We start from the raw sequence: 21702 nt of genomic DNA on the forward strand, positions 1-21702 counted from the left end.
TGTCGAGTTAATTGCACATTAAATGGATTGCAGGTAAGTCCTCGACCTATGACCATTCGTTTAGCAACCATTCAAAGTTACAACAGAAAAAAATGTTGACTTATGACCAGTTCACACACCTACATCATCACAGCACTCTGGAGTCACTTTATCACCATTTGTGACCTTCCCAGCTGGCTTCTGACGAGCAAAGTCAAAGAGGGAAGCTGGATTCGCTTAATGACCATGTGATTGGCTTAAGGGCCATGATGATTTATTTAACGACCGTGGCAAAAAAAGTTCATAAAATTGGGCACAGTCGTGTGATGACTCACCTAATGACCATATCACTTAATGACAGACATTCCAGACCCAACTGTGGTCGTAAGTCAAGGACTGTATACTTTCCTAATCCATTTTTCAACAAGGACAGAGTCTCCATCCTTGACAAGACGCCCTTCTTCCGAATACCATTCCCAATTTTGCTAATGCTGAACTGAATTGTTTTTAAGTGATTTATGAAATTAAATGGGTACAATTGGAAGACAGATGTGCAGTTAACTGGATGAGGGAGATAGCAGTTACATGTTGATTGGCAACATCTCCTAGGTCCTCAAGCAAAAACTGTCAATTCTTCTTTGTCAGGCTGGTTTTCTTTGAATAAGCTTATGCGACTCTAACCATTTATCTGCCAAGTATCTGTAAGTCATCTAAGGAGAAAGCAGTCCTCCGTGAAACAGAGGTGGTATTCAACTGGTTCTCTTGAACCGGTAGCGGAAATTTTGAGTAGTTTGGAAAACTAGCAAATACCACCTCTGACTGGCCCCACCCCCATCTATTCGCTGCCTCCTGAGTCCCAGCTGATCAAATCCCAGCTGATCGGTTGGGTCTTCTTTTGTTGCCCTGCACAGGGAGCTGGAAAGCAGGTTAGTGGGATGGGGAGGGAATGGGGATTTTACAGTATCCTTCCCCTGGACTGGGGTGGGAATGGAGATTTTGCAGTATTCTTCCTCTGCCATGCCACCAAGCCACGCCCACCAAGCCACACCACACCCACCAAGCCACACTCACAGAACCAGCAGTCAACAGTTTTGAATCCCACCACTGCCGTGAAAGCCTCAGCTGTCTCACTGGAACAATAAAATTATTACACCGGATAATAGAGGGAGGGTCTTGGCAGGTGAGCTGGCGATAGAATCTCCTTCCCAAAAGAGATTGCACGACAAACATTCCCTACCTTCAAAGCTTCTTCCGAAGCATGGATGGCTTTGCTGGCTGCCTCTTCCGCATTCTTTACCGCCTCAATGATGCTGGCGTAGGCATTGGATGCATTGATGGCTCTTTGAATAAAACCATCCTGGTTTGTGCCATGGATAATGCTGTTTTGGAGAACAAAAAAAAAAGGCCTGTTTATTATGATTATGATTCTTGACAAATATATCTTGTCTTTTTATGTACACTAAGAGCTTATGCACCAAAGACAAATTCCTTCTGTGTCCAACCGCACTTAGCCAATAAAAAATTCCATTCCATTCCTTATTCCATTCCATTCCATTCCTTAATCTATTCCTTATTCCATTCCATTCCTTACTATTATTTCTATTTCTATTTCTATTTCAAATTTTAATTCTAATTCTAATTCTATTCTTAGAAGTCCCAACTAGGTTCCGGCTGCTAGCAGAAGGCCTGAAGTTTCAATAGTGCTGTTAATTTTATTCCTCTACAATTTCAGTACAGGTAGTCCTCAACTTACAACCATACGTTTAGTGACCATTCGAAGTTACAAAGGCGATGAAAAAAGTGACTTATGACCGTCTTTCACACACACACGAGGGTTGCAGCGCTCCCATGGTCACAGGATAAAAATTCAGGTGCTTGGCAACTCATATTTATGACGAGGTAATGGGATCATCGTTTGCCACCTGTCCAGGTGAGTTTCGACAATCAAAACCATCGCGGGAACCTTCATTCACGTAATGACGATGTGATTCACTTAGCAAATACAGTGATCTACTTAACAACTGTGGCAAGAAAGGTCACAAAATGAGGCAAAATCCACTTAACCAATGTCTCACTTAGCAACAGAAAATTGGGGCTCAGTTGCGATCATAAGTTGAGAACTTACTTACGAGACTGCCTGCTGCCACCAATTGCCTCCCATCGACCAGTGCGCTCCTATAGGTGACCCCCAGGGGGAGAGTCTTCTCTGTGGGAGCTCCTGCCCTCTGGAATGAGCTACCTCCAGGGATACGTCAACTCCCTGACCTCCGGACCTTTCGACGCGAGCTGAAGACATTTTTGTTTCATCGCGCAGGGCTGGCCTAATAGTTTTAATGGGGGCTTTTAAATAGAGTTTTAATTTTTATAGAGTTTTAGTTTCTTAGCCTAATTGAATTAGTCTTTTAATAATGCTTTTAATTTTTGTAGCTCTGTTTTATTTGGCTGTAAACTGCCCTGAGTCCTTCGGGAGAAGGGCGGTATATAAATTAAAATAATAAATAAATAAATAAACTACCTCTAGAAGGTAGCTTGCAGAAGAGCTGGTCAATTTATGGAGGCCAGAAATCAAGTTTCAAGGATTGGTCTTTCCTACATTCCATCACCAATTATCTCTTCTCACCTCCATGCGTTTGAAGGACTAACCAACCAGGACTAGGAAAGGATGTGGAAAGTGTTGTGGTCCGCCAGCAGCCTGTGGAGCTGGCAGCAGAGTCGGACAGTGAGGAGGCTGGGGAGGACCATGGGCCAGTCCTGGAATCTGGGGAAGGCTCGGACGAGGGCTCTGCATCAGAGGCAGAGAAAGCACCATATGAGAGGTATGTGCTGCCTCTGGAACCTCCAGACTCGGACCTCAGCGAGGCAGAGGAACAGAGGGAGCCTGTTCCCAACGCACACATGCGCAGAGCTGCCAGAAGGCAAGAACAATTAAAACAAAAGGAACGACTTGGGAGTAGGGCTTGGAGATGATTGGCCCCTCCCATAAGACTTAAAAGAGAAGCAAAGGCATGTGGATCTTTGCAGGAAGCAACGTTTGTTCATTCGGTTCATCTTAAAGCCTGAAGCTCTGTTTGATTCTGGACTCTGTGTGGCTTTGCCAATTATGTCTTTGGCAGCGTGTCAAGGGAGATAAAGGTGGGTGATTATCCCGAAAGACTCTTTACAACTAATTGGGACTCATCTGTGAATGAACAGAATTCATAGCTGATGCAATAAAAGAGGTTTTTGGGACTACTCGTGTGTTTTAATGTCTCAGGAAGCCTAAGTCAGAACAGAAGGACCTGAAATTTTTCTTCCTTGCATCTGCAATAATATCATCAGAAAGAAGAAACCCGGTCTATAAAAATACAGGAATCTACTGGTTTTGAAATAGGTTAGATTATGACTTTATCAAGGATGACAAAATACTGGAGTTTCAAAAATAAAACCTAGTAATGGATGATGTATTAAAAATATTCAATTCTTTGATGGTGACGATTTGTGTTCGTGTGTGGGAATGTAGTCTGGATTTCCACGAGGGAGGGAGCAGTCACTAAATGAAAGGTTGTACATCAAGGACTACCTGCAATATGATTATTAATTTGCTCATTGTCTATCTTGTTGTTTATGGTACTGTAAGCCACCCAGAGTCGCTTGATAGTGAGATGGCCTGCATTTAAATTTAATAAATAAATTAAAATAAGAAAATAAATAATAAAAAGTCTCCTTTTTCAGTTGCGTAGTAACTTTAAATGGTCACTAAATGAACTGTTGCAAGTCGAGGGAGCTTTGCTGGCTGAGGGATTCTGGGAGCTGAAGTCCACAAGTCTTAAAGTAGCCAGGGTTGGAGACCCCTGATCTAGAAGGAAGTCATTTTTATGACTCAGGGTAGAAGTTGCATTTTCAACAGCTGGTTAGGAAATGAGAAGAAACAAAGCAAATTTCAAGCAACTGTTACCTGGAGAGATTTCGTGCCAGTTCATCTAGAAGCTTTGCATGTTCTTCTGCCAACTCCACCTTCTGGATCTTGTTGCTCGCCAACGTGTACTCCTTCGCCTTCTCGGACAGAGGGTATCTGGCTCCATCTAGCTGAGCTAGTAACTTCTCGGATTCCTGAAACATAACAGAAGCATCGGCCACCGTTCAGAAGATCTACATTGCCATTCCTTCTCTTTCTGGCTAAAGGATCCTCTCTGAAGAATTGGCGCTATGAAGAATATCCAAACACCAGAGACCTGCTACAATAACAATCTGAGCCAGTGTTTCCCAATCTTAACAACTGTAAGATATGTGGATTTCAACTCCCAAAATTCCCCAGCCAGCCATGCTTGTGGACTTCAGCTCCCAGAATTCCCCAGCCAGCCAAACTTGTGGACTTCAGCTCCCAGAATTCCCCAGCCCACCAATGCTTGTGGACTTCAGCTCCCAGAATTCCCCAGCCAGCCATGCTTGTGGACTTCAGCTCCCAGAATTCCCCAGGCACCCATGCTTGTGGACTTCAGCTCCCAGAATTCCCCAGCCCACCAATGCTTGTGGACTTCAGCTCCCAGAATTCCCCAGCCAGCCATGCTTGTGGACTTCAGCTCCCAGAATTCCCCAGGCACCCATGCTTGTGGACTTCAGCTCCCAGAATTCCCCAGCCAGCCATACTTATGGACTTCAGCTCCCAGAATTCCCCAGCCAGCCATGCTTGTGGACTTCAGCTCCCAGAATTCCCCAGCCAGCCATGCTTGTGGACTTCAGCTCCCAGAATTCCCCAGCCAGCCATGCTGCCTGAGGGATTCTGGGAGCTGAAGTCCATACATCTTAAAGTTATCAAGGCTGAGAAACACTTGTCTGTCCCAAGCAATATTCTGAAACACTACCTCAGGATCAAAAAAGTCAACACAGTTCCTCTTCCTCCTTAACAGTACAAGTGCTTTCCTGTGTACAGGGAGTCCTTGACTTACAGCAGTTCATTTTTATAGAGTTTTAGTTTCTTAGCCTAATTGAATTAGTCTTTTAATAATGCTTTTAATTTTTGTATCTCTGTTTTATTTGGCTGTAAACCGCCCTGAGTCCTTCGGGAGAAGGGCGGTATATAAATTAAAATAATAAATAAATAAATAAATAAACTACCACTAGAAGGTAGCTTGCAGAAGAGCTGGTCAATTTATGGAGGCCAGAAATCCAGTTTCAAGGATTGGTCTTTCCTACATTCCATCACCAATTATCTCTTCTCACCTCCATGCCTTTGAAGGACTAACCAACCAGGACTAGGAAAGGATGTGGAAAGTGTTGTGGTCCGCCAGCAGCCTGCGGAGCTGGCAGCAGAGTCGGAAAGTGAGGAGGCGGGGGAGGACCATGGGCCAGTCCTGGAATCTGGAGAAGGCTCGGATGAGGGCTCTGTGTCAGAGGGAGAGAAAGCACCATCTGGGAGGTACGTGCTACCTCTGGAGCCTCCAGACTCGGACCTCAGCGAGGCAGAGGAACAGAGGGAGCCTGTTCCCAGTGCGTGCATGCGCAGAACTGCCAGAAGGCAAGAACAGTTCAAACAAAAGGGACGACTCAGGAGTAGGGCTTGGAGATGATTGGCCCCTCCCATAAGACTTAAAAGAGAAGCAAAGGCACGTGGATCTTTGCAGGAAGCAACGTTTGTTCATTCGGTTCATCTTAAAGCCTGAAACTCTGTTTGATTCTGGACTCTGTGTGGCTTTGCCAATTATGTCTTTGGCAGCGTGTCAAGGGAGATAAAGGTGGGTGATGATGATGATGATGATGATGATGATGATGATGATGATAATAATAATAATAATAATAATAATAATAATAATAATAATAATAATAATAATAATAATAATAATATCAGAGTTGGAAGGGACCTTGGAGGTCTTCTAATCCAATCCCCTGCCCAGGCAGGAAACCCTACACCATTTCAGACAAATGGCTATCCAACATTTTCTTAAAAATTTCCAGTGTTGGAGCATTCACAACTTCTGGAGGCAAGTCGTTCCACTGATTAATTGTTCTAACTGTCAAGAAATTTCTCCTTAGTTCTAAGTTGCTTCTTTCCTTGATCAGTTTCCACCCATTGCTTCTTGTTCTGCCCTCAGGTGCTTTGGAGAACAGCCCGACTCCCTCTTCTTTGTGGCAACCCCCGAGATATTGGAACACTGCTATTATGTCTCCCCTAGTCCCGAAGGACTCTTTATAACTAATTGGGACTCATCTGTGCAATAAAAGAGGTTTTTGGGACTACTCGTGTGTTTTAATGTCTCAGGAAGCCTAACAGAAAGACCTGAAATTTCTCTTCCTTGCATCTGCAATAATACCATCAGAAAGAAGAAACCCGATCTATAAAAATACAGGAATCTACCGGTTTTGAAATAGGTTAGATTATGACTTTATCAAGGATGACAAAATTTATTTATTTTATTTTATTTATTTATTAAATTTGTATACCGCCCTTCTCCCGAAGGACTCAGGGCGGTTCACAGCCAAGTAAAATAGACAATATATAAATACAATTTAAAATACACTTAAAAAACTTATTAAAATTGGCCATAATTAAAATTTAAAACTAAAACCCATTTAAAAACCCATAAATTTAAAACTAACTTAGTCCAGCGCAAATAAATAGGTAAGTTTTAAGCTCATGGCGAAAGGTTGGAGGTCCGGAAGTTAACGAAGTCCTGGGGGAGTCGTTCCAGAGGCGGGAGCCCCCACAGAAGGCCCTTCCCTGGGCGTCGCCAGGCGACACTGTCGCGCCGGCGGCACCTGAGAGTCCCTCTCTGTGAGGCGCGGGTCGGTGAGAGGTATTCGGTAGCAGCAGGCGGTCCCGTAAATAGCCCGGCCCTATGCCATGGGCGCTTTAAAGGCGTTCACCAAAACCTTGAAGCGCACCGGAAGCCACAGGTAGCCAGTGCAGCCTCGCGGATAGGTGTCATTCGGGAGCCACGAGGCTCCCTCTATCACCCAGCGCAGCTGCATTCTGGACTAACTGTAGCCTCGGATGCCCCTCAAGGGAGCCCCATGTGAGAGCATTGCAGTAATCCAGGCGAGATCACAAGGCGTGAGTGACTGTGCATAAGGCATCCCGGTCTAGAAAGGCGCACTGGCGCAGGCGTGGAAAGCTCTCCTGGAGCGGCGTCAGGTGTTCTTCAAAGACAGCCGTTCATCAGGAGAACGCCCAAGTTGCGCACCCTCTCCATCGGGCCAATGACTCGCTCCCGACAGTCAGCCGTGGACTCAGCTGACTGTGCGGGATGCGGCATCCACAACCACTCCGTCTTGGAGGATTGAGCTTGAGCCTGTTTCTCCCCATCCAGACCCGTCGGCTTCCAAACACGGGACAGCACTTGATAGCTTCATTGGGGTGGCCGGTGTGGAAAAATACAACTGTCATCAGCGTACAGCTGGTACCTCACACGAAACCACTGATGATCTCACCCAGCGGCTTCCTATAGATGTTGAACAGAAGGCGAGAGGATCGACCCCGCGGCACCCACAAGTGAGGCGCGCGGTGACCTCTGCCCCGTCAACACCGTCTGCGACGGTCGGAGAGATGGGAGGAGAACCACCGATAAGCGGTGCCTCCACTCCCAATCCCCAACCGGCGCAGCAGGATACCATAGTCGATGGTATCAAAAGCCGCTGAGAGGTCTAATAGGACCAGGGCAGAGGAACAACCCCTATCCCTGGCCCTCAGAGATCATCCACCAGCGACCAAAGCCGTCTCAGTGCTGTAACGGGCGGGCGGACTGGAGCAGGTCTAGATAGACAGTTTCCTCCAGGTGCAGGAAACTGATATGCCTCATACTCTCTACAACCTTCGCCGGGCGGGTTGGAGACGGGCGATAATTACCTAAAACAGCGGGTCAGGAAGGCTTCTTGAGGAGGGCCTCACCACCGCCTCTTTCAAGGCGGCGGAAGACTCCCTCAACAAGGAAGCACTCGTAATCCCTGGAGCCAGCCTCGTGTCACCTCCCGGTGGCCAGCACCAGCCAGGAGGGCAGGTCCAGTAAACACGTGGTGGCATTCAGTCTACCCAGCAACCTGTCCATGTCCTCGGGAGTCACAGGGTCAAACTCATCCCAGACAACATCACCAAGACCGCCCTCGGGCGCCCCATCCCAATCGCCACAATTTTGGTCCAGGCCGTCCTTAAGCTGAACGATTTTATCGTATAGATAACCGTTAAACTCCTCAGCACGTCCCTGCAACGGGTCATCCCGCTCCCCCTGGTGAAGGAGGCGGGTCACCTGGCTGGGCAGCTGGGCGGTTATCTGCCGGCGCAATGAGGGAGGCGTAGCGCCTCGCTTCCCTCAGTGCCACTAGGTAGGTCTAGTATAGGATCTAACTAGTGTCCGATCAGCCTCTGAACGGCTGGACCTCCAGGAACTCTCTAGGCGTCTTCTCCGGCGTTTCATCCCCCTCAGCTCCTCGGAGAACCAAGGAGCCGGTTGGGATCTGCGCCGGGTCAGAGGCCGCAAAGGCACGACACGGTCTAAGGCCCCAGCCGCAGCCCGTTCCCAGGCTGCAGCTAGTTCCTCTGCCGAAAATACTGGAGTTTCAAAAATAAAACCTAGTAATGGATGATGTATTAAAAATATTGAATTCTTTGGTGGTGATGATTTGTGTTCGTGCTTGATGGAATGTAGTTGTCGTGTCCCACTCCTTCTCTGACGGCCGGGTCTGGAAAGTTTGTCTCAAGCGTGGCCACGAAGCCTCTGCAGCTTTGCCAAAGTCCTGTCAGAGTTCTCAGGGCAGGCAGGAATCCAAGCTGTGACTTCAGCAACCAGATGAGACTTTGCCTGACTCAAGGAATGCCAGAAAGCAGATCCTTTATATAGGCCATGGGGTGTGGCTCCATGACTCAGCACTTATCCAGGCCTGCCCCTCCTTTCCTTTTGCTGACGTCACCTCTCCATTCTCCGGAAGCGGGGATCTATCCACCCTCCAGCTGCCGGCAATTCTAGCTCGTGACTGGCTTCATGCTCACACGCTGTGGGGGGGAGGTTTATTTGCTCAGTCTGTCCGGGCATGGTGCCAGGACTGGGGGCTGGAGGCATGCCAGGCCATTCGTCTGCACTATCAGTCTCTGGCTGAGATAGCAGGAGATGAGAGGGGGGCCGGCGAGGCACAACAGTAGTCTGGATTTCCACGAGGGAGAGAGCAGTCACTAAATGAAAGGTTGTACATCAAGGACTACCTGCAATATTATTATTAATTTGCTCATTGTCTATCTTGTTGTTTATGGTACTGTAAGCCACCCAGAGTCGCTTGATAGTGAGATGGCCTGAATTTAAATTTAATAAATAAATTAAAATAAGAAAATAAATAATAAAAAGTCTCCTTTTTCAGTGGCGTAGTAACTTTAAATGGTCACTAAATGAACTGTTGCAAGTCGAGGGACTACTTGTAATCTAGAACAGGGGTCTCCAACCTTGGCCACTTTAAGACTTGTGGACTTCAACTCCCAGAATTCCTCAGCCAGCTTTGCTGGCTGAGGGATTCTGGGAGCTGAAGTCCACAAGTCTTAAAGTAGCCAGGGTTGGAGACCCCTGATCTAGAAGGAAGTCATTTTTATGACTCAGGGTAGAAGTTGCATTTTCAACAGCTGGTTAGGAAATGAGAAGAAACAAAGCAAATTTCAAGCAACTGTTACCTGGAGAGATTTCGTGCCAGTTCATCTAGAAGCTTTGCATGTTCTTCTGCCAACTCCACCTTCTGGATCTTGTTGCTCGCCAACGTGTACTCCTTCGCCTTCTCGGACAGAGGGTATCTGGCTCCATCTAGCTGAGCTAGTAACTTCTCGGATTCCTGAAACACAACAGAAGCATCGGCCACCGTTCAGAAGATCTGCATTACCGTTCCTTCTCTTTCTGGCTGAAGGATCCTCTCTGAAGAATTGGCGCTATGAAGAATATCCAAACACCAGAGGCCTGCTACAATAACAATCTGAGCCAGTGTTTCCCAATCTTAACAACTGTAAGATATATGGATTTCAACTCCCAAAATTCCCCAGCCAGCCATGCTTGTGGACTTCAGCTCCCAGAATTCCCCAGCCAACCATGCGGGTGGACTTCAGCTCCCAGAATTCCCCAGCCAGCCATGCTTGTGGACTTCAGCTCCCAGAATTCCCCAGGCACCCATGCTTGTGGACTTCAGCTCCCAGAATTCCCCAGCCAGCCATGCTTGTGGACTTCAGCTCCCAGAATTCCCCAGCCCACCAATGCTTGTGGACTTCAGCTCCCAGAATTCCCCAGCCAGCCATGCTTGTGGACTTCAGCTCCCAGAATTCCCTAGGCACCCATGCTTGTGGACTTCAGCTCCCAGAATTCCCCAGCCAGCCATACTTATGGACTTCAGCTCCCAGAATTCCCCAGCCCACCCAAGCTTGTGGACTTCAGCTCCCAGAATTCCCCAGCCAGCCATGCTTGTGGACTTCAGCTCCCAGAATTCCCCAGCCAGCCATGCTGCCTGAGGGATTCTGGGAGCTGAAGTCCATACATCTTAAAGTTATCAAGGCTGAGAAACACTTGTCTGTCCCAAGCAATATTCTGAAACACTACCTCAGGATCAAAAAAGTCAACACAGTTCCTCTTCCTCCTTAACAGTACAAGTGCTTTCCTGTGTACAGGGAGTCCTTGACTTACAGCAGTTCATTTAGTGACTGTTCGAAGTTACAACGGCACTGAAAATAGTCACTTATGACCATTTTTCACACTTACGACCGTTGCAGCATCCCCGGGGGTCATGTGATCAAAATTCAGATGCTTGGCAACTGACTATGATGGCTGCAGTGTCCCAGGGTCATGTGATCATGTTTTGCAATTTACTGATAAGCAAAGTCAATGGGGAAGCAAGATTTACTTAACAAGGTTGTTATTAACTTAACAAATGCAATAATTCACTTAGCAACTGTGGCAAGAAAGGTCATAAAATGGGACAAAACTCACTTAACAAATTTCTCGCTCAACAACATAAATGTTGGGCTCAATTGTGATCATAGGTTGAGGACTAGGTGTAGTATTAAAGAAAGTTATAGATAGTCCTCAACTTACGACCACAATTGAGCTTAAAATTTAGACGCGTGTTAAGGGACATTTTGCCTCATTTTACGGCTTTTCTAGCCACAATTATTAAGTGAATCACTGTAGTTGTTAAGTCAGTAACAGGGTTGTTAAGTGAAACTGGCTTCCCCATTGATTTTGCATGTCAGAAGGTCGCAAAAGGGGTTCACATGACCTTAGGACACAGCAACGGTCATAAATATGAACCAGCTGCCAAGCATCCAAATTTTGATCACGTGACCACCGGGGATGTTGAAACGGCTGTGTAAAAAATGGTCAAAAGTCGCTTTTTTCAGGGCTGTTGTAACTTAAACCAGGGGTCTCCGCCCTTGGTCCCTTTAAGACTTGTGGACTTCAACTCCCAGAGTCCCTCAGCCAGCAAAGCTGGCTGAGGAACTCTGGGAATTGAAGTCCACAAGTCTTAAAGGGACCAAGGGAGACCCCTGACTTAAACTATTGTTAAATCGAGGACTACCTGCGAAGTGTTGTGTCTCGCCCGCTTTCACCGCAGCCGGGGCCTTCTTATCTGCTTCTGAACGCTGAGGAATGTCCTAGTATGCCTCCCGGCCCCAGCCCTGGCTCCATGCCCAGACAGGCTGAGGAGGAAGAAGTACCTCCAGCCCCCAGCTCTGGCTCCATGCCCAGGCAAATGGAGCAACTAGACCCCTCCCCCTCCCCCACAGCATGTGAGCCTGAGGAAGGTCAATTACCAACAGCTGCAGACTGGAGTGACCCTCGCTTCAGAAGACTTGATAGGCGGAGGCAACAGAAGGAAGGGAGGGGCAGGCCTGGATAAGTGCTGAGTCATGGAGCCACACCCCATGGCCTATATAAAGGATCTGCTTTCTGGCATTCTCTGAGTCAGGCAAAGTCTAAACATATCTTGCTGAAGTCACTTTCTGGTCTCCTGCCTGCCCTGAGGACTTTGCTAGGACTTTGGCAGAGCTGCAGAGGCACGCCTGATTCGGATTTCCCTGACCCGGCCGTCAGCGGAGGAGTGGGACACCACACGAAGGTAGACACATCCTTTTGTTAGTGAAGATCACATCCTTTTGTTAGTTCTCACATCCCCACCTCCTAGGTTCCTAGCGCCACCCGTGACATTTCTCCTCCCCAGAGAAGCACAATATCAATAGCAATAGCACTCAGACTTATATACTGCTTCACAGTGCTTTACAACCCTCTCTCTAAGCGATTTAGCGAGTCAGCATATTTCACCCAACAATTTGGGTCCTCATTTTACCCACCTCGGAAAGATGGAAACAGAGGTGAAATGCTACCGGTTCGGTCAGGTTCGGTCAAATTGGTAGTAAAAAAAAAAAAAAAAGCATGTGCGCACAGAATGTACCAAAAGGAAGCTTGGGAAGGTAAGTAGAACAGCTGGGGGGCGGGGCGGGGGAAATCAGCTGTGGGGCGTGATTTAGCTTTGCTAGAAAGCAGGAAATCCTACTTTCTAGCAAAGCTAAATCGCGCACCACAGCTGATTCCCCATGTCAGCCTTCCCGCATGCTATCTTGATTGTTTTATTTCCTTAGTTCAGGGTTTTAATTGTTTTATTACCGTTTATTGCTTGGTTAAATGCTATTTTAGTGTTAAGTATTAGGAATGGGGTAATGTTCCTTTAAGATTGCTCCGGCTGCCATACAAAGAGAGGGAGGAGGAATTCAAACTCCAAGACCCGGGCTGACACTAATGAACTCTGCATACCAGACAAGCAGAGGTCACCGGAAGAAGAACTGCCATCTGAAGCCTAAGAAGAAAGGGGCCGCGGTGTGGCTCAGGCTGTAAGAAGCCTGTTATTAAAACACAGCTGCCTGCAATTACTGCAGGTTCTAGTCCCACCAGGTCCAAGGTTGACTCAGCCTTCCATCCTTTATAAGGTAGGTAAAATGAGGACCCAGATTGTTGGGGGGGCAATAAGTTGACTTTGTAAATATACAAATAGAATGAGACTATTGCCTTACACACTGTAAGCTGCCCTGAGTCTTCGGAGAAGGGCGGGATATAAATGTAAATAAAAATAAAAAAGAAGAAGAATTGAATTGGACTAGATTGTTTGACCTTTGGAGGGAGGAGGGATTTATGAGGGTTACGCCACTCCTACTATTGAGATCTTGCTTTTCTTTTGTGCATTCGGTTCTACTCAGTAAAAGTACCTTGCTCTAAACCTATGGAGTCGGGGGTTTTCTTTCTTGGGTTCTGAATGGAGGCATACCTGACAACCCCCCCGCCTTCTTCTTACTTCCCAAGCCTCCTTTTGGTGCACAGTGTGCATGCGCTGCCGGCGAACCGGCAGCAAACCGGTTCGGATTTCACCACTCGATGGAAGGCTGAATTAACCTTGAGCCTGGTGAGATTTGAACTGCCAAAGTGTTGGTACTCGGCAGTCAGCAGAAGTAGCCTGCAGTACTGCATTCTAACCACTGCGCCACCTCTTACAGTTTACATCACTTACCTCTTTCGCATTTATAACCGTCTGCAGAAATTCAGAAATCTTCCCCAAGGAGTCTTTAGCCATTCTCAAAGTGTTCTGGATTGTGTCATACTGTTTCTCCATTTCCTTGCTTTTTTGCTGTTTTAGACATGAGAGAACATTAAAGACTAACACATAACATGCAAAGTCTGATCATAAAAACCCCAGATACTCTGCTCATCATCCATATATATATATATATATATATATATATATATATATATATATATATATATATATATATATATATATATATATATATTCTCCCAGAAGCCAGAGCTGAAGCCTGAAGATGATGAATGAGACTTCGTCGAACGTCGCCAAGACACTTCCAATTTCTGGGAGAAAACCTGAATAACCAAAGACCTACATACAAACACCCGCGAAAACCTCAGAAAACAAATATATATGTATGTATATATGTGTGTGTGTGTGTGTGTGTGTGTGTGTGTGTGTGTTTTCTGAGGTGTTCGCAGGTGTTTGTATGTAGGTCTGGTTATTCGGTTTTCTCCGCGTAAAATTGGAAGTGTCTTGGCGACGTTTCGACGAAATCCCATTCGTCATCTTCAGGCTAGGTGTTTACAACTTTGTGCTTCTAGGAGAAATTTCCAATTTTACGCTGGAGAAAACCCGAATAACCAAAGACATATCTATCTATCTATCTATCTATCTATCTATCTATCTATCTATCTATCTATCTATCTATCTATCTATCTATCTATCTATCTCTATCTCTATCTCTGTATCTATATATATACATACACACATACACACACACATCCCAAGTTTCTGTTTGTTGCAATATATGTTTTTGTTGTTTTAGTTCTTTTTCCTCTTTTTTAAGAAAAATTGTCTGTATTTACCTGCAGAAGGATTCCCTTATTGTTCTGATTCTTCAACTTACAATCATTCACTTAGTGACCATTATAAATTACAATGGTGCTGAGAAAAGGGACTTATGATCTTTTTTCACACTTATGACCACTGCAGGATCCCCAAGGTCACGTGATCAAGCTTTGGACACTTGGCAACTTTATGACGGTTGCCGTGTCCCAGGGTCATGTGATCCCCTTTCGCGACCTTCTGACAAGCAAAATCAGTGGGAAAGCTAGATTCACTTAACAACCCTGTTACTAACTTAACAACTGTGATGAGAAACAATTGCCTTGTTTAGCAATAGAAATTTGGGATTTAACTGTCCAAATTTTGATCACGTGACTCTGGGGATGCTGCCATGGTCATAATTGTGAAAAACAATCCTAAGTCACTTCTCTCAGTGCTGTTGTAACTTTGAACGGTCACTAAACAAACAGTCGTAAGACAAGGACTACCTGTATTCCCAAAATCCCTTGCAGCATAGTAGCTCGTTCTGCAACCCAAAATCTCTAGTGTTTACCTGGGTTTCCTCTAAGTGATTACGGTTCAGGCTGTTGAGATCTTCTGTCTGTCGGGTTTTATTTACTGCTTCATTCAGGGCATCTCGTAGGTCCATCAAATCTGAACTGTACTGATCCAGCTGGTCATTGATTTGATTGACCAGTTGTTGGTTGGCCTCCAACTTGTTGAAGAGCTCATTCCTCACGCGGTTCAGCACTGAGGGGAAAAAAGCTTTAAAAGATTAGTGATGAACATCAAGAGTTCCGTGACGGTGAGGTAAAACTGCCTCAATTCCAAAAGAGCAGTGTCTCCAAAATGGCAGCTTCAAGACTTCTGGACTTCAATTCCCAAAATTCCTCAGCCAGACATGTCTTAAAGTTGCCGAGTTTGAAGACCCTTGGAAAAGAGAGAAAAAGAAGCCACGTTGCGAACAACTCTATCATTGATATACAGTAGAGGCCAAAATTGTGGAAACCTTTTGGGAAAAGTGTATTTTCTAAAACTAGCTAATAGCACCACTTTTTTTGGAGTAGTACCATAAAATTATATGTCAATGGAAAGGTAATTTAATCAAGAATATAATGCAATAACATTTATGAAGGATTTGCCATTAGAATAGCAGTTACAGTATAAAGAAGAAGAATTGAATTGGACTAGATTGTTTGACCTTTGGAGGGAGGAGGAATTCAAACTCCAAGACCCGGGCTGACACTAATGAACTCTGCATACCAGACAAGCAGAGGTCACCGGAAGAAGAACTGCCATCTGAAGCCTAAGAAGAAAGGGGCCGCGGTGTGGCTCAGGCTGTAAGAAGCCTGTTATTAAAACACAGCTGCCTGCAATTACTATCTTGATTGTTTTATTACTGTTTATTGCTTGGTGAAATGTTTTATTGCTATTTTAGTGTTAAGTATTAGGAATGGGGTAATGTTCCTTTAAGATTGCTCCGGCTGCCATACAAAGAGAGGGAGGAGGAATTCAAACTCCAAGACCCGGGCTGACACTAATGAACTCTGCATACCAGACAAGCAGAGGTCACCGGAAGAAGAACTGCCATCTGAAGCCTAAGAAGAAAGGGGCCGCGGTGTGGCTCAGGCTGAGAAGCCTGTTATTAAAACACAGCTGCCTGCAATTACTGCAGGTTCTAGTCCCACCAGGTCCAAGGTTGACTCAGCCTTCCATCCTTTATAAGGTAGGGAAAATGAGGACCCAGATTGTTGGGGGGGCAATAAGTTGACTTTGTAAATATACAAATAGAATGAGACTATTGCCTTACACAATGTAAGCCGCCCTGAGACTTCGGAGAAGGGCGGGATACAAATGTAAATAAATAAAAAAAAAGAAATGAATTGGACTAGATTGTTTGACCTTTGGAGGGAGGAGGGATTTATGAGGGTTATGCTTGTGTATGCCACTCCTACTATTCAGATCTTGCTTTTCTTTTGTGCATTCGGTTCTACTCAGTAAAAGTACCTTGCTCTAAACCTATGGAGTCGGGGGTTTTCTTTCTTGGGTTCTGAATGGAGGCATACCTGACAACCCCCCCGCCTTCTTCTTACTTCCCAAGCCTCCTTTTGGTGCACAGTGTGCATGTGCTGCCAGCGAACAAGCAGCAAACCGGTTCGGATTTCACCACTTGATGGAAGGCTGAATCAACCTTGAGCCTGGTGAGATTCGAACTGCCAAAGTGTTGGTACTCGGCAGTCAGCAGAAGTAGCCTGCAGTACTGCATTCTAACCACTGCGCCACCTCTTACAGTTTACATCACTTACCTCTTTTGCATTTATAACCGTCTGCAGAAATTCGGAGATCTTCCCCAAGGAGTCTTTTGCCATTCTCAAAGTGTTCTGGATTGTGTCATACTGTTTCTCCATTTCCTTGCTTTTTTGCTGTTTTAGACATGAGAGAACATTAAAGACTAACACATAACATGCAAAATCTGATCATAAAAACCCCAAATACTGTGCTCATCATCCCCCCCCCACCCCCCCACCCACACACATATATATGGAGGTCTTTGGTTATTCGGGTTTTCTCCCGTGTAAAATTGGAAATTTCTCCCAGAAGCACGAAGCTGAAGCCTGAAGATGATGAATGAGACTTCGTCGAAACGTCGCCAAGACACTTCCAATTTCAACCTCAGAAAACAAATATATATATATATATATATATATATATGTGTGTGTGTGTGTGTGTGTGTGTGTGTGTGTGTGTGTTTTCTGAGGTGTTCGCAGGTGTTTGTATGTAGGTCTGGTTATTCGGGTTTTCTCCCGCGTAAAATTGGAAGTGTCTTGGCGACGTTTCGACGAAATCCCATTCGTCATCTTCAGGCTAGGTGTTTACAACTTTGTGCTTCTAGGAGAAATTTCCAATTTTACGCTGGAGAAAACCCGAATAACCAAAGACATATCTATCTATCTATCTATCTATCTATCTATCTATCTATCTATCTATCTATCTATCTATCTATCTATCTATCTATCTATCTCTATCTCTATCTCTGTATCTATATATATATACACACACACACACACCCCAAGTTTCTGTTTGTTACAATATGTGTTTTTGTTGTTTTAGTTCTTTTTCCTCTTTTTTAAGAAAAATTGTCTGTATTTACCTGCAGAAGGATTCCCTTATTCTGATTCTTCAACTTACAATCATTCACTTAGTGACCATTATAAATTACAATGGTGCTGAGAAAAGGGACTTATGACCTTTTTTCACACTTATGACCACTGCAGGATCTCCAAGGTGATCAAGCTTTGGACACTTGGCAACTTTATGACGGTTGCCGTGTCCCAGGGTCGCAACCTTCTAACAAGCAAAATCAGTGGGAAAGCTAGATTCACTTAACAACCGTGTTACTAACTTAACAACTGTGATGAGAAACAATTGCCTTGTTTAGCAATAGAAATTTGGGATTTAACTGTCCAAATTTTGATCACGTGACTCTGGGGATGCTGCCATGGTCATAATTGTGAAAAACAATCCTAAATCAGTGCTGTTGTAACTTTGAACGGTCACTAAACAAATGGTTGTAAGACAAGGACTACCTGTATTCCCAAAATCCCTTGGGTCATAGTAGCTCGTTCTACAACCCAAAATCTCAAGTTTTTACCTGGGTTTCCTCTAAGTGATTACGGTTCAGGCTGTTGAGATCTTCTGTCTGTCGGGTTTTATTTACTGCTTCATTCAGGGCATCTCGTAGGTCCATCAAATCTGAACTGTACTGATCCAGCTGGTCATTGATTTGATTGACCAGTTGTTGGTTGGCCTCCAACTTGTTGAAGAGCTCATTCCTCACGCGGTTCAGCACTGAGGGGAAAAAAGCTTTAAAAGATTAGTGATGAACATCAAGAGTTCCGTGACGGTGAGGTAAAACTGCCTCAATTCCAAAAGAGCAGTGTCTCCAAAATGGCAGCTTCAAGACTTCTGGACTTCAATTCCCAAAATTCCTCAGCCAGACATGTCTTAAAGTTGCCGAGTTTGAAGACCCTTGGAAAAGAGAGAAAAAGAAGCCATGTTGCGAACAACTCTATCATTGATATACAGTAGAGGCCAAAATTGTGGAAACCTTTTGGGAAAAGTGTATTTTCTAAAACTAGCTAATAGCACCACTTTTTTGGGAGTAGTACCATAAAATTATATGTCAATGGAAAGGTAATTTAATCAAGAATATAATGCAATAACATTTATGAAGGATTTGCCATTAGAATAGCAGTTACAGTATAAAGAAGAAAAGTGAAACACGTAGAAAAAAATGAGATATACAAAATTTATCCCCATAGAAAAAGTGAGACATACAAAAATTATCACCATGTCAGTTAATACTTAGTTGGGTAACCTTTAGCATGAATTATGGCCTTACAATGCCTTCCCATGGAGTGAACCAAGTCTTTTAGTTCTGCAGCTGTGATAATGTGAAACCAAGATTAAATGATTGCTTCTATTAACTGGGTTTTATTGCTGGGTCGCTTCTGATTAACAAGTTTCTTTAGTCGCCTCCATAGATTTTCAATTGGGTTAAGGTCTGGCCTATTCCCAGGCCATTCCAGCACTGGAATAGGATTATCTTGAAACTCAAAAAAAAGTGGTGTTATTAGCCATCAAACCTCAAAAATACACTTTTCCCAAAAGGTTTCCGCAATTTTCGCCACTACCGTAAGGTGATACTATGGCTGCACTTGTTTTACAAATATCTTGGAAGAAATGCTTTAGAATTCCTTGTATTAAGAAATCTGCATGTTATAATTAATGTGATTTTTAAAGCAGCCACACTGGAAGGCCGGGTTTCTCTTCTTCCATCTTCTACTTGCCGCCATAAGAAATAACAAAAAAATCCAACAGAACATTAGTATTGTTCAGCATTCATATTTATAGAAAGCCAAGATATGGGAGACTTAAAAAGATCTTGAGACTCTAGAAAGAGTGCAGGGAAAAGCAACAAAGATAATTAGGGGACTGGAGACTAAAACATACGAAGAGGGGTTTCAGGAATTGGGTATATCTAGTTTAATGGAAAGAAGGACTTGGGGTGACATTAGAGCAGTGTTCCAATATCTAAGGGGCTGCCAGAAAGAAGTGGAGGGGATGTGATTTCAACCTTTCTTCAAAGCATTTGAAGGCAGAACAACGGATGGAAACTAATCAAGCAGAGAACTGACTTAGAAATAAGAAGAAATTACCTGACAGTGAGAACCATTAATCAATGGAATGATTTTCCTTCAGAAGTTGTGGGTATTCCAACACTGCAGATTTTCAAGAAGAGATTGGACAACCATTTGTCCAGAATGGGATAGGGTTTCCTGCCTGAGCAGGAGGTTGGACTAGAAGACCTCTAAGGTCCCTTTTAACTCTGTTATTCTATTATATTCTGTGTTCTGTGCCAGCATAACTTATCTCAAAGGGTTGTAGTGAGGAAGACAAAGAACAGGGAGCATTGTAAGTGTCACCTTCAGCTCCAGTAAAAAAACAGAGAGGCTATTAACTAAAAGAAAAATATTCTCCGCTTATAAAATTTTACATCGTATACATAAAAATAGAAAAATGAGCTCTTGATATCTGAAACATCAGAAGGAAATAAAAAAAAAACATCCAACTTTTAGGAAATATAATTTGTTTTAGAACGTAAATAAAATCAAACTGCAAGGTATCTTGAATTTAAGAATCCAGTCTGTCCAGATCAAAAAATTGGTGTAATGCAAAGGGAGGAAAATTTAATAAAGCAAATTAGAAATCAGACCCAGGAGCATATAAAGAGATTGTATAATGTGTTGCTTGAAATAGATTTGGAAAAGGATTTGGTAAAGGATTGTATGATAAAATGGGCACAGAATATTCAGGAACCAATAATGTTGGTAACATGGGAGAAAATCTGGGTTAGAAATGTTAAGTTTACACAAGCACAGAATCTAAGGGAAAATTTTTATAAGATGTTTTATAGATGGCACTTAGATCCCAAAAAATTATCATGTATGTACCCTGATATCCAAGCGAAATGTTGGAGATGTGACTGTGATGATGCTACATATTTTCATATTTGGTGGACTTGCAAGAAAATTAAGGCCTTTTGGATAAGAATTTGGTGGATTATTCAAAATGTCTTGAAGAAGAAGATAAAGTTCCTGCCGCAATTTTTCCTTTTGGGAATTATAACGGATTGTACAGTGACTGAGATTAAATTGATTTTGAACTTAATAACAGCAGCAAGGCTGCTGATTGGACAATATTGGAAGAAAAAAGAATTACCTACAATAGAAGAATGGATATTGAAAGTTACTAACTTGGCTGAGATGGCTAAAATCTCAACCTTTTTGAAAGACAATACACAGGAAAGATATTTAATTGAATGGAAAAAATGGATTGATTATATACAAAACAGATATCAGATTAAGAGATATCAGATTGCCTTTGAATAATTAGGATGTATTATTTTAGAATGTAATGGGGGAGGTTAGGAAATGAAAAGACTTGGATGAGGTTAATTGGATTAGAAGGGAAAATTTTTACTCTATGTTTGGTTTATGTTTAACAATACCTTGTGATTGACCCGGGAAGCCAGTGGGGGGGGGAAGGGAGGGGGGAAGGGGGTTTTGAGGTGGGGGGAAAAGGGGGAAAAATATTTTTGTTTGTTAAAACTTTTTCAATTAAAAAAAAAAAGAATCCAGTCTGTCTTCCCTGAAACTTCATCGCTCAAATATCAATAAACTGGATTCTAGAGTATCTTAAGACACAATAGGTAAATCCTTGTGAATGATTCCCTCACACAACCCATTTGCTTTCTCTGTCATACTCACAATCCTGTGTTTCATCACGCTCCTCAACAGCAATGGCGGTCTGGAAACTAAAATCTATGGCTTTCATGTGCCTCAGCATAGCATCAACCTCAGCTATCTTCTGACGAAACTCCTCCGCAGAGGTGGAGCTAGCATTGGCTGTGGTAAAAGTGTCCATCTGATGTATGAGATCTGTATAAAAAGCCACAACAATTGAGATGCATGGCACATTAGGACATACCTCTGCACGTGTAAGAAGCTCTCGATTTGGTGTGGAAGATGACCAGGCTGAGCCCAAAGGAGGGGTCAAACGCATCATAAGTCATGAGTCCCTGTGTTCTGTGCCCCTCGCCTCAGTCCAAGCGATGGCTTAATTAGCCGGCACTATCAGCTCTGGCAGCAAACTAGCGAGCGTCTGCCAAGTGCCTCTGTTATCTCCCTTGATGCCGATAAGTCAACAAACAGTACTTCAGCTCTAATCAACCAGTTGATTTGCCTGCTACGAAGAGGCATAGCAGCCCTTGCTGCCTTTATATCCTGTGGGGTGTGGCTCCATGACTCAGCACTT

The 21702-nt window shown here is 44.1% G+C and overlaps 1 protein-coding gene across 1 annotated transcript in view; it reads right to left on the bottom strand.

The window, feature by feature from the left end:
* The window catches only part of LAMA5 (laminin subunit alpha 5), a 295290-nt gene that overhangs the window by 42875 nt on the left and 230713 nt on the right, over positions 1 to 21702 (bottom strand). The window contains exons 52-60 of the mRNA XM_058176711.1: positions 21156 to 21326; positions 17978 to 18174; positions 16632 to 16748; positions 15881 to 15923; positions 14879 to 15075; positions 13465 to 13581; positions 9602 to 9756; positions 3914 to 4099; positions 1217 to 1358 (exon numbers count right to left, since the gene is read on the bottom strand). Coding sequence (XP_058032694.1) covers positions 1217 to 1358; positions 3914 to 4099; positions 9602 to 9756; positions 13465 to 13581; positions 14879 to 15075; positions 15881 to 15923; positions 16632 to 16748; positions 17978 to 18174; positions 21156 to 21326 — 1325 coding nt within the window. The remainder of the gene's footprint in view (positions 1 to 1216; positions 1359 to 3913; positions 4100 to 9601; positions 9757 to 13464; positions 13582 to 14878; positions 15076 to 15880; positions 15924 to 16631; positions 16749 to 17977; positions 18175 to 21155; positions 21327 to 21702) is intronic.

Source organism: Ahaetulla prasina, chromosome 3, assembly GCF_028640845.1.
Source record: "Ahaetulla prasina isolate Xishuangbanna chromosome 3, ASM2864084v1, whole genome shotgun sequence".
Classification (NCBI taxonomy): Eukaryota; Metazoa; Chordata; class Lepidosauria; order Squamata; family Colubridae; genus Ahaetulla; species Ahaetulla prasina.